Consider the following 12,945-nt stretch of genomic DNA (forward strand, 5'->3'; position numbering starts at 1 on the left):
TAATTATAAGTTCTCCTTGCTGTAGGAAAACTAGTGGTTAGTAGTTCCTTATTGCTTTAAAAACAAGTAGTATGTTGTTGCTTAGCTTTGAGGAATAGACCTCTTGACAAGAATTCACCACATTTGCCATATTCCCCAAAATCGCCAGATTTGCAAACATGACTGGCCATCACGTATAAAATACAGTTGGCGATTTGACAAGAATTCGCGGAAATCGCCATATTCACCATATTCGCCAACATGGCTGGCCACCATTTATGGAATTCATTTGTGGAAGTAATCGCCATATTCGCCGAAATCGCCAGATTCGCCAGATTTGCCAACATGGCTGGCCACCATTTATGGAATTCATTTGTGGAAGTAATCGCCATATTCGCCGAAATCGCCATATTCGCCAGATTCGCCAACATGGCTGGCAACTATGTATGGAAGTAATTTACATACAGTTGGCGATTTGACAAAAATTCGCCAAAATCGCCATATTCGCCAGAGTCGCCAACATGGCTGGCCACCATTTATGGAATTTACATACATTTAGCAATTTGACTGCAAGAATTCGCCAAAATCGCCAGATTCGCCAGATTCGCCAACATGGCCCGGCCACCCGGTATTGAACTAATTTACATACATTTGGCAATTTGACAAAATTTCTCCACAATAGACCCATATCATTCAATGTCCAAACCAAAGATTTTGCCCGTCGAACCTCTCATTCAGTGTGAGGCTGGACGGGCAAAGACAATGCAAAGACAATGCAAAGACAATGCAAAGACAAAGTCTTTATTCCCCACGGACTCCAAAATGGCCGCCGAGTGATAAAGGTGAATCGCCATATTTGCCAAAATTGTCAAAATTGTCAAATTGTCGGCGATATTTTGTTACTTTGGCAATTTTGTTATTTTGTGCATTTCTGATATATGGACATAAGTGGAGTAATTTCGATGAAGAAAGATCGAGAAAACTTGCAAACTAAGTTATCTCTTAGACTAATTTCGTTGATGGCGAAATAATTTACGCGAAGTTATTCCAAGTAATAACCAAACACCAAACAAGTGGATTTGCATTAATTTGAAAGGGCTCAAATTGTTACATCCCTGAACTCTCAGACACAAACGGGTAAGATTGCAAACCTTTCTTTTGGGTTTCATGCCCCCTTTCTGGTGATAATAATGGATCGCAATTATTGGCCCCAGATGCCTTTACTGAGTTTTCTAGGCTTTGTATGAGCTTCAGCCGTATGTCCAATTTGAAATCATGGAAACATATTCATTGTAATTTACAATAGCAGTCTACAGTGACAGGTGCATTACAAACACAGCCTTAGCCAGCCCTACGACTTTTGAGAGTGGAGAAATAAGAAAATAAAATGTAAACTACGTTTAAGCAAACAGTTTAGCTAATTCCACAAAGAAAGCTGCTAGCGAACTTCGTTCTTCTGGAGTAATTTTCATACACATCATGACAGCACAAGAGAATCCTCTCTTGGACAACATTATTGTTTCGTAGGGTTCAAATTCAATTTGACACGGCCGTCGTACGTCAGACACACGATTCAATTAATGCTAATTTCAACTGAGTGCAACACGCAGACAGTTCTGCTCCGCTAAAGTCGGTAAAGCGCAACTCTTTGCGTCGGTAAGTGTTTTATTTTCTTTACTTGGAAATATACCGGAAGGAACTGATCTCGATACCTCTAGAAAGGAGGGGAAGGAAGAGCTTTTGAACGACTACAATATGTACGAGAGCCTATAACCGTTTACGGTTACGGCGGGATGATTTCAGAATGTTTGCCAACTGTTCTCAGTTTTTTGAAAGGTAGCTCAGTATCCACCGAATAGATCATTATCCAACTGATACTTTTTCTATGAAAAGTAAGTGATTCACCAATGAGATCGTGATTTAGCCAACGGATAGACCCTCGCTTTGAACTACTGGTGCTCAATTAATGTTATCCAGTACGCTAACTTGGTTAACCTCTGCAAATAAGGCAATCAAGGCATCGCGGTTAATGTAAGTTCGATGCCTTTTTTCCGGCAAGTTTTGCCCCACTCTATTTTTCTTTTCCTTTCTTTTTTTATTTAACCGAGCCGTGCGCGAAGAGGCGAGTTAAATATCCACACTTTCACAGACACTGAGGTGAATATCTTCTTTAGTATTTATTACTAAAACAGAGAGGTAATATAGCACAAAAAGATATTTTAACTCATTTATTCCTGCAACGATTAAAATATATTTCGGGTGCAAATCAATCTTCAACAATAACTGGGGGTAACGCGGTGTGAGATGATGTACAAATCGAAATCAGCCGATAGCATGATTAAACAACTTTTAATGACAGTTCAAAGAACATATTTTAGTTGAGATTGTTGATACATATTTTAATTTGTGTATAGTGCCCGCAAGGCATACATGATATATTCCCATGATGCACTTTCCCAAAGGATTTATCCATGTACTCCCGTAATGGCCGTTTCAGATTATTAAATGTGTTGTATATTCTTTTCCGTATTTTTCTTCTCCACCCAAGACAATCATGATCAATATCGATGTTTTTTAGCTCGTAGAAATGTAGATATGACTGATTAGTGAGTAGTAGTAGTAGTAGTAGTAGTAGTAGTAGTAGTAGTAGTAGTAGTAGTAGTGCAGAGCGAACACATAATTGAGAAAAGAAAATATGGCGTTTCAAAACTAACAAATTGAAATTATGATTATCTGTTTATCTCTATACTCTGCTCTATTTTGTTTCGTTATCAGTGTGACTAACTGATCGGAACCATGGAAGAAACAGTGAAAGTTGCCATAACAACAATAACGTCCATACTGATAGTTACCAGCATCGTTGGGAACTCCATTGTTTGTGTTGTTGTGATCAAAAATCGAGACATGAGGTAGGGGCACCCTTAATAATAAATTACTTACACGAGAGCTAAGGAGTAAACCCTGCTAGCTACTTATTGATTACTTCATTTTCAATTCGTTGTTTGTTTTTCTAACACAGACCCTGCACTGTCTGGGATACCGTAATATTGCCTTCTAATTCAGGCAGCATAATAAATTAAGAAGAAGTTAACGTTTAAAACCGTCAGCTGTCTTTAAATGCTATGTTAATAGAGACAAATCGCTTAATTACTTATAGGATTCCCATCAATTATCTGATTGTAAACCTGGCAGTGGCAGACACAATATACTCCATATTTCTCGTCCCGATGCTGATTCTAAGCCATACTTCTAATCACCCAGAAGGAATAACTGGGAAGGTATTGTGTACATTGCTGACGGACGGGAGCATAGCCTGGATCGGGGCGGGGTCCTCTGTTATCACCTTAACTGCCATCGCGTTTGAACGATATCGCGCGGTAATACATCCACAAAGAAAGATGGGAAGCTTTTCCATGCGTAAGCTGAAGGTATGTCACATGATAAAAGGGAAAAACAAAAGACAGAAGTTCAGTTGAAGTGCCTCTGGCTCTTTTTAATTCATTTTCAATTCCCAAAAAACAACTGAGAACAACGTTGCTTTTTCATAAAATTTTAAACTCTTTTATTTGTGCGCAACACCAATCCGCTGATTAAAAGGACGAGACGAAATAAATAAACGACAATGGCGAATGAATTATACAGCCAGGTCTCTAATAAATTGGGAGAAGAAATGAGCCATTCTGTTTACACAAACTGGAGAAGATCCGTAGATGACTTTTACATAAACTGGCCTTATGGTGAGGATAAATTAAAAGAGTTCCACGATATTCTAAACAACTTAAATGGTAGCATTCAAATTACTGCTGAAACTAGCTGCAAAGAACTTCCGTTCCTTGATGTGATGATAATAAAAACAATCATGGCTCACCTAACAATCGATATTTATTATAAATCGACGGATCCATTCCAGTACCTCCCATATACATCCAGCCATCCAAAAATAAAAAGGGATCTACTTAACTGACTCTTTACATTAATTACCCTTGTCCGCCTGTTAATCTCATGTTGATCCAGCGTTATCACACAGAACTGAACTGGCCCTTAGGGAGTCCCACGAAAATGCCACACATTAAGTGATTAATCAGCCATGTTGCCAGCATGGTTGTCCTGATAGTGTAGTGGTCATTGCACCCGACTAGTGATCAGGGGGACGTGTGTTCAAATCCCACTCGGGGCCATTACAGTATTCCGAATTTCCTCAGAAGTTGTGCAGTGTTGATTTTCCCGTACCTTTCTCTCCATTTCTCCTCATCTTGGACTGTGAATCCATTTGCGATCCTCGTGGAAGTGATGCATATATATAGTCAGTTAAGTAGATCCCTTGAGCCAACAACATATCAAGAAGAACCGTGCGAGAGGATCAAGGCGATTGGTGGGCCAAATGGCGGCAAACTAAATGAGAACATTTTCAATGGCTAATTATCAGCTTATGATTCGTCAAAATTGCATACGTTTTCGGCATATGTGCCGAAGATGAGACGCTGATTGGCACTTTAAGCTCAAAGCAGTTTTCAATAGAGTGTCGAGAGTAATTAAGTAATGGCGAATGCCGCACTTTCTGATTGGCCTAAAAATAGCACGTGTTTTTCAGCCAATGAGAAGCAATCGTTTTCCTGCGCTTGGGGTAGCTACGAATTTTGATTGGCAGGGCTCCTTGCGTTGTTTGCGATTGGTCAGATAAATATTTTATGTGGCTGTTTCACGACACTCGTTTGAAAAGGGCTTAAATTTATTTGTGATACTTTCATTTGACGTATTTAATAGATACAATACAAGAGAAAGATCTGTGTAGGAATTTAAAATCGCTCGCCGAAACTAAGTCATTGCCAATGCCATAGAGACTGAACGTGAATTATGATAATTGTCCTTAATTTTAGTAATCATCAGAGAACTTCGAGAAGGGTCGGTATGAGCATGACCATGAGTAGATTAATATATTCTGAATCTAAGTTAAAGATGCAGGATTTCCACGGTGACCATAATATTCTTTCATGCACCTGTCATGCAGCGTTTTTTTTAATTTACGCCGGGAACGTTATAAAACCGCTCTTGTTAAACGACTCAATGTTTGGATGATTGCGTATTTTCCTTTTCAGTTCATAATTTTCGCATCTTGGGCTTTTGCATTTATTCTCCAACTACCCCAGTTCTTGAACAAGGAGTTTAACAGGGAAATTAATCCACATTTCTGTATAAGATCTTGGCGCGAGAAGTGGATAACTCCGGCTTTCTTCCTGGTGTGGCTTGCCTTCTATGTTATTTCCTCTGCGTTGATGGCTGTGTTGTACTACAAGATCATACGCGCCCTGTGGTTTAAACGTGATGGAGATAACAATGCCACACACCAACAGCAGGTATGAAATGTTGATGACGGACTATGGGTTAAATTAGATTCATAAACAGGCCGTCTGCATGCATGGAAGCAATTTAGGATAAGATTCCCCTTTACATTTCCAATCCATGCACTCCCCTCACCCCACCCGAGAATTTCTGTGGTATTTGTCTTTGTCATTAATGTTGCAAATATGCCACAATGGAGCCAGCGCATACTTACAAATTCCCACCGTGGGACTTTCGAAAGAGTGCAGGAGGAGAGCAGCAAAAGTTTCATGACGAATAGTATACCATCAAATAAAATATAAACTGTAACAAATTTGGTTCAAAATTCAATTTTTCCCTTACAAAAGGAAACATTTCCGGCAAATAGAAGAGCTCATTACTAAACGGTAATCGGAGGGTCGTCGTAAGTTCGACTCCTGCAAAGGAACTCTCAGATTTTTCCCGAACATCCCTCGAGTCAGTCGAGTCACCATCGAAATAAGAAATACATCTCTTCATGAACCGAGGTTGCTCACCATGAGCGACTCGCTAAGACGACAGTTATTACTAGTAATTATGGTGGCTCAAAACTCTCTTTAGAACGAATGAAGCTACAACACTGTATCACGTAATACCAATATTATGGTACCATATGAAACACGTAGTATGTCACCGTGGCAACGGAAAAGCCCGGCAAAGACACACTATATTTTGGATTTAGTTGCTCACATCTCAAAAACGATCTTGGCTTTCTGATCACTTTTTAGCAATAAAAAATGGGGGTCACCGAGTTTGTTTTTGAGATATAAGCAACTTAAGACAAAATGAAGGGTGTTTTTATAGGGCTTGCCCTTCGCCAAGGTAACATATTACGTCACAATAATGACTGCATCTTGTTCAGCAATAATCCATGTTCCATTTGGTACGGTTTTAACCGCAATATTGCTAATACATGATACAGAATTGTAGTGCCGATCGTTCTAATAAGAGCGTTACTTTGAAGCGTTGAAACCGTTTTGAGCCACCTTAAAAAACACGATAAATACGTAGCTTTTTCGCTATATTTAAATGCAAGAGGATAACGGCAGCTATCAATGAATGGAATAGGTCTAGCATATCAGTGATCATCCATAAATAAAGTGGTAAGTATGGAAAGAGCAACAAGAAAGTTTCTATTAATCCTTCCAAATTCCAATCCATGACCTATCGACTAATTCCGAGTCTTTCCCTGCTTTGTCCCCTGCTGTTGGCGTGGGAGTGGAGGAGTGGGCTGTTCCAGTATATCCTAAAAAGACATCATTGACTCTAGCCTCCCACACAGACGTTCTTCGGGCTTCGTCACGCGTTCCTCTCCCACTAACGTCTGCTGAAACCAAAAACCACCGTTCGGGGATTACGGACCAATCAGAGGCCGTTTGGCAGTTTTGCCTAAACTTGTGTTTTGTAAGGCACTCTCCACAGCACGAGATTGGCTGTGCACAACACAATAGACCATTTTCGAATTCTCACGGCTGGACTAGATGTAGCATGAAATGGAGGCTAATGCGTGCAAATCTTTTCAAATGCAAATTAATTTGCCAGCATTAGCCTCCATTTCATGCTAGATCCAGTCCAACCATTAGAATACGAAACTGGCCTATTAGTCAACGCTTATTAGTTTCTTTAAATAGTGGGCAAACAGCTGTTAAGCGGAAGTGGTTTTTCGTTTCAGCAGACGTTCGTGGGGGAGGAACGCGTGACGAAGCCGTAAGAACGCCTGCGTGTGAGGCTACATTAACTTATACTTTTTATGTATTTTTAAGTTAGCGGCAATCATAAAATTCAAAATAAGGAACGAAGCATGTACTAATTTTTAAATCCGAAAGAAAGAGACTTAGCGATGCCCAACCCTGGTGAACCAACAGCGAAAAAAACGTAAACGAGAAAACGCCCCGGGGAGGGGGGGGGAAAGAAGGGGTCAATTAACGGAGCCTAACAAGTCTTTAATTTAATAACAGGGTGTGCTGAAGGTACGACAGCGAGTCACGTTGATGGTTGTGGCTGTCACTGTAATATTTTCAATATGTTGGGGCATAGACTCGGCGATGCATGTGTTAGTAGATGTTTCCTCCATCGACCTTGGTCCTCTCGCTATTCCGATTGCTCACACCATGGTCATGTTCAACTCTGCTGTGAATCCGTTTGCATACGCTCTGATAAGCCAGCGATTCAGGCAGAAGATAAAGGAAACAATATGCCGCCGCTCAATTTTAGTTGATGATGCGGTAGTCTTGTCGACGAGTAAGCGACACAAGAGCATCGAGATGGTTCCCACCTCCACCTTGCAGACCGACGCAGCGGGGCCAAGTTTTATGGAGTAATAGACTTCATATTCTTTTTGGTATTTTAATGCCTAGATAATTAATGTAATCGATGTGAAAGCAAAGGATAACACAAAAAATATATAGCACACCACCACCACCTGCCGCAGTTTCCAGAGCTGAACCCTCACTTACTAGCGAAGTGTCGTTGCTAACCGGTGACTAACGGCTACTAGGCCGAATTGCTTGAAGCGTGGTTAGTATAAACCATTGAGCGTATTCATAAATAGCGGCCAAAAAATTGTTCTTTTGTCTTCTTGTTAATGAGACCAACAAGCCTCGCTCTAAGGCAACATTTCTTTTGTAGTTTTTTCCATGCAAACGAGGCTAATTGGCCTTATTAGCACAAGGATAAAAGAGTGATTTAATGCCCGCCATTTATGAATACGATCTATCGATTAGTTAAAGTGGCATGAAATCCTAAAAGTTGTCATGCTAACCACGACTCTAAAGCCGCGGCTACACGAGCGATTTTTTGCTCATGGAAGAGCAGTGTTGGCCCAGTAGTGCGAGCGCTCGCCTTTCACCAATGTTTCCGGGGGGGGGGGGGGGGGTTTGTTGGTCTCCTGCTATGCTCCGAGTACTCTGATTTTCCCTCAGTTTTTTTCTGTCTCCTCCATGAGTAGAGGATTAGTGCTAGGCTGTGTAAGCTTCAGACGTTGATCAAGTGATCACCAGGTGATCTGGTGACGTAATTCGGAGGATTGGGGAGAAAAGTTTTAACGCCGTATCCCACAAACGCGCGCGGCCTTATTTTCGAATTCAACACGGCATAGGCGAGATTAGAGCTCGTCGGGTCTACTTGAATGTTCATTCAGTAACAGGAAATGTGGTAGACACGGAATGATCTGTTGAGTTCTGGCGATGGAAATACTGCAGGGAGTTTGGAGACAACACCTAGGGCCGCGCGCGGTTGTGGGATACGGCGTTAAAATTTTTCTTCCCAGTACTTCTTATATTACTTCAGAAGCCCATAGCCAGGAGCCTGCAACTTCAATACCAATACTAGGCCAATACTAGGCCAATGCTAGGCCTATACTCCAATAACAGGTCCATGTAACGGTATTTCCAGAGATCCAGCTATTTTCAGACGAGTAATTAAATAAGAAGACATGGCATTCTCAATCCCATAGGTAAGAATTTCTTATGCAAGACTTGTAATTATCTGGAAAGGTCTAGTTTTATCGGAAAATCAATCTTAAAGTACCTCGCTCTGTAAAAACCCGTTCCACAAATACAATAGAGAGCTTAGATTCTAGGACGAGAACGACAACGGGTACGAGATTTTCTCATAGAACAACAGTAACCGCGTTAAAAACCAGCGTCATTTTGGCGGGAAAAACGTGATACCGTCGTCATTTTAGTACGAGCTTTTGCAAAAATGTCGCCGTGTCAAAACAAGGCAACAACACGGTAGCAGTTTTGGCATTTTTCGATCAAGAAAAGGCTCAGTTACCAGCAATAAGAATAACTGAGCAACCTATGCTACCACCAAAGAGTAAGATTAATCGTACGGGTTATATATTTTCTACGTATTTTTTTGCAAAAAACAGGCAGTCAAAACTCGTACTCGTTCTCGTCCTCGTCCTAGAATCTAAAGGTCCCTAATGATGTTGTACGCTCCCGGTCATGGGCTTCTGCAGACGCGCCTTGAAAGAGAGGCTGAAAATACATATTGACTATCATAGACAGTGTGCAATGTACGAAAGGTTGGAAACTTACTGTAAAGATTGACGAATAGAAATGTTGCTTGCATCTTATGTTGGAAGAATTAAAAAAAGCTTTCTAAGGAATCGCAGAAATGTAGAAAAAAACACGTATGCTTATTGATCCTAAATCGATTGCCATTTCACAACTTAAAAAGTACAAAAAAGTGGATTTGAAAGTTACACGTCCAGGTACGAAAACCTGAATAATTTTAACCAGTCGGAAATAAGATTCCTCCTGCAGGTCCCCCAAATCACATCATATTTAAACTGATCGTATCAGCCAGGAAAGTGCTCTTTAAAATTTCTCGTTTGACAAGAAAAAATATACCTAGAGCAACGCAAATATAAAAATATTTGCTTTACCTCTTGAATTGGGATTTCGAGTTATTCTGTTTTTTTCAACTAAACATAATTTGTTGTTCCTTTGCTGACAAAGCCCACGCAAAGGAATCTCTCCACCTATTTTGTCGTTCCACGTTTCATATGCCGCACAAATAAAAAAATTAACAAACCAAGATGTCATTTGCTGAATAATGTTAATAATGTTTAAGTCCGAGGCTTGATTATAAAATGGTTAGCTTTCTCTTGACGTTTGGTAACCGAAAATTTTCACTGTGTAAGCTTGCTTCTTTGCGGGTGTTAATACACATTTACAGTGGCACTTTTGGAAGAAAAAAAATATTGGCATTAATAAAAAATGACATCCTTCGAGTCCTGCGAGTCCAGACATTGTGGTTCGGCTTTTAAAAGAAATATGTTCATTTCCCATGATCCCTATCAAGCTTTCAGTGTCCAAAATGAACGATAATACTTCACTTGGAAGAAATGGACAATTAAGAATAATCCTTCAATTGAGGGAGAGACTTGGTTGGAGAGTTTCAAAGCAGGTTGTAACGACAAATGAGGAATAGCCCCAGACCTCTCACAAGCTCGGTCGAGCTCAAACTTATACAGCCTCCATAATGATAGAACGAAGTAGGTGGGCCGGATTGATCCCAATACAGTAACTTTAGGAGTGAAACATAAGCCTATACCCTTTTCAGAATTTCAAATAAAAACTTCACTACTTTCTCCGTCCACTGACAAGAGCTCATATGAATCATTCCCTGTCGCATCCTCGACGGCCTGTGGTTGCTTAGTATCCTCTGAAATTTCCCTGAGAGGTTTCACTTGAAATCTGGAAGATGGGGTGGTTGAAACGCTTGGGGGAGGAGACGGATCAGTGATGCCATAGTTCGGGATCCCTGTCTTTACAAGTGGTTGATTTTCTTTCTGTGCACTTGTGACATTTTCTGAAGGCTTGGACAAGCTGAACTGCAAAGGAATTACCAGCATTTATTACACTTGGTCGTTGATTTAAGAATCTCTGGCCACCCTAAAGCGTTTCATGCTCTGTATTTTTTTGTCACCATCCACAGCTTGGGGCTAAATAATATACATTATCACCTGTAATAGTATTTTTTCGACGGCATGAAAGTTTAAGTAACAGGAGACAATGTTTTCTTGCAAATCCCATAGCGACAATCGTGCATCAAAACTATTGCAAGTTGCAGGAAGTATGCCTTGCGTGCGCAATATTAGTTTTTACCACAATTGCTTGTAATCTCGCAATCTGATTGGCTAATTTACCATTGTCGATAAGAGTCTAGACAACGCTGCTCGCATCATGCTCGCGTCAATTTGTCACGCAATGTAATACCCAATCAGGAACGCTCATTTTGGGAAATAAACCAGTCATAAGTTACCGTTATGGACAACGCTTGCTCTTTCTTTGTGTCATGATTTTGGTCGCGCTCTGAAATAAACTTTCTTTAGCGTTGAATGTTGTGGTAAAAAACAAATCGAAGGTGGTTCAGCGGCTACGCCTCGTTAGTCCACAACATTTTGACCACTGTGATGACGAATATCGTTGTCGATAAGAGTACAGACAACGCTGACCCACTTTCTATTTGTTAAATTTCGGCATGTTTTGATTGGAAGACTAGAACAAATGCGACTTTTTCGTTGTGAGCATGCGTAAGAGGAACTTCTGGATGTTCAAATTTATTGCGCAAGCTCAGAAAGAAAAACAAGCAGTCATGATCGTTTCCGTACCCAGATTTAGAGGACGCTACTTTTTGCCCACGACTTGTGAACACGCACCATGTAAAGATATAAATACAGCGGAAAAAGAAACGCACTAATTAGTTCATTTCCAGAGCTAATCACGTTGCGGTTTGCATAAATTTGTTGGGCGCAGCAAGTTGTTTCGCAGCGTTGCGAAACGAAATCAAATCTGCTTTTCTTCCAACTTAGAAAGCACGATTTTGCTGCGTTGCCGGTTTAAAAGTTTGCTGTACGGGTGTAACTAAAGTCGACAATTTTCTACTTGGCCTTACCCTTGAATTAACATGTCTGTCAACAGGTCCCGAAGGCTCTTTCTTTTCACTAGTAGGACCATTGTCTGTCAAATGTTCCGTTGTGATTTTCGACATCTCTAATGACTTCTTCCTTTGGGAAGGCGAGGTTAAGTGTTCTTTTGACGACGAAACTACGGGAGTATGCGCTGATGGTTGCACCGCAATTCTAGACGACCAAACTCCAGCCGAATCCGTGTTTGAGGCAAACCGTAGACTAGCAGACTTTTTCCTTATAGGGTAATCTGCCGACCGCTGAGAGGTTATGGCTGTTAGAGGAACGGAAACAGGAGGTGGTGATGGTTGTCCAGAAAGTTTACGCAAGGAATTCCGTTTTCTGCCTTGTTCAGGCGAAGTTGGTGCAGAGTGGCTAATTCGAGATTCCGAAAAATCTGGACTTTGTGAGCTCGAAGGGGTTGAGCGAGGTGGATTAGTCGAGGATAACGAAGTATGAACAGGTGAACGCAAATTCGCATCACATTCATGCAAAGGTGCGAATAGATTTCTTAAGGAAGACGGCATAGAGTTATTTTGTTCTTGGCCGGATTGGGAGGGATGAGGGTCGTTTGCTTCATCTGGCGGTCTATTTGACTGATTATGAAAAAGATTTGATAAACTCGGCGGAACATTTCCCTCTGGCTTCTCAACTGAAAAACGACCCTTGATTAAACTTGTGCCTGTGGAATGTTTTAATTCTTCGCAGAGTTCCTCAGGGAGCTCTATCGGGTCTACCAGAGAACTAGTCACGGTTCCGGAGCTACTGTCCAGGGAGATTAATGGTGAATTTTCATCTAAAGTCCAATCAGGTCGCAAGTGAACAGAATTAACCGAAATAGGCAAAGGATATTCAGACCCGGCATCTACACTGCCATAGACACCATGCGCGTCAGAAGAGCCTTCCGTGTCCTTTAAGAACCAAACCCTTTTGGATTCACGCGAATCTCCTCCACTGACACCCTCTCCCTGGGTTTTCGAAAACTCCTGAGCTAGTGAGGTGCCGGAGTTGTACGCAGTTAAACTGTCACTGTTAGACCTTTTTAACTTCATGCCAGGAAGTATTGTGGTGCTCCCGGTCATTCCTTGCCGCGCTAAATCCTCCAGACGATGTGCAGTCTCCGGATAAAGGGACTTTCGTCGAATTGCTTCATCGGCGATTTCCTCGTTATGATCCGCGCGGCGGAA

The 12,945-nt window shown here is 41.1% G+C and overlaps 2 protein-coding genes across 2 annotated transcripts in view; one reads left to right on the forward strand and one right to left on the reverse strand.

The window, feature by feature from the left end:
• The first annotated feature begins 1,469 nt into the window (after positions 1 to 1,469).
• LOC138052516 (neuropeptide FF receptor 1-like) lies at positions 1,470 to 8,215 on the forward strand. Its single transcript, XM_068899044.1, has 5 exons — positions 1,470 to 1,635; positions 2,755 to 2,888; positions 3,137 to 3,407; positions 5,076 to 5,333; positions 7,296 to 8,215. The coding sequence occupies exons 2-5, from the start codon at positions 2,776 to 2,778 to the stop codon at positions 7,656 to 7,658; spliced, it is 1,005 nt and encodes a 334-aa protein (XP_068755145.1). The 5' UTR covers positions 1,470 to 1,635; positions 2,755 to 2,775; the 3' UTR covers positions 7,659 to 8,215.
• Positions 8,216 to 8,217: 2 nt separating this feature from the next.
• The window catches only part of LOC138052514 (uncharacterized), a 16,775-nt gene continuing 12,047 nt past the window's right edge, over positions 8,218 to 12,945 (reverse strand). Inside the window, exons 9-10 of the mRNA XM_068899043.1 lie at positions 11,746 to 12,945; positions 8,218 to 10,681 (exon numbers count right to left, since the gene is read on the reverse strand). The exon at positions 11,746 to 12,945 is cut by the window's right edge and continues 204 nt beyond it. Of these exons, the coding sequence (XP_068755144.1) occupies positions 10,415 to 10,681; positions 11,746 to 12,945 (1,467 nt within the window). The 3' untranslated portion in view covers positions 8,218 to 10,414. The remainder of the gene's footprint in view (positions 10,682 to 11,745) is intronic.

This window comes from Montipora capricornis, chromosome 6 (genome assembly GCF_036669925.1).
Source record: "Montipora capricornis isolate CH-2021 chromosome 6, ASM3666992v2, whole genome shotgun sequence".
NCBI classification, from domain to species: Eukaryota; Metazoa; Cnidaria; class Anthozoa; order Scleractinia; family Acroporidae; genus Montipora; species Montipora capricornis.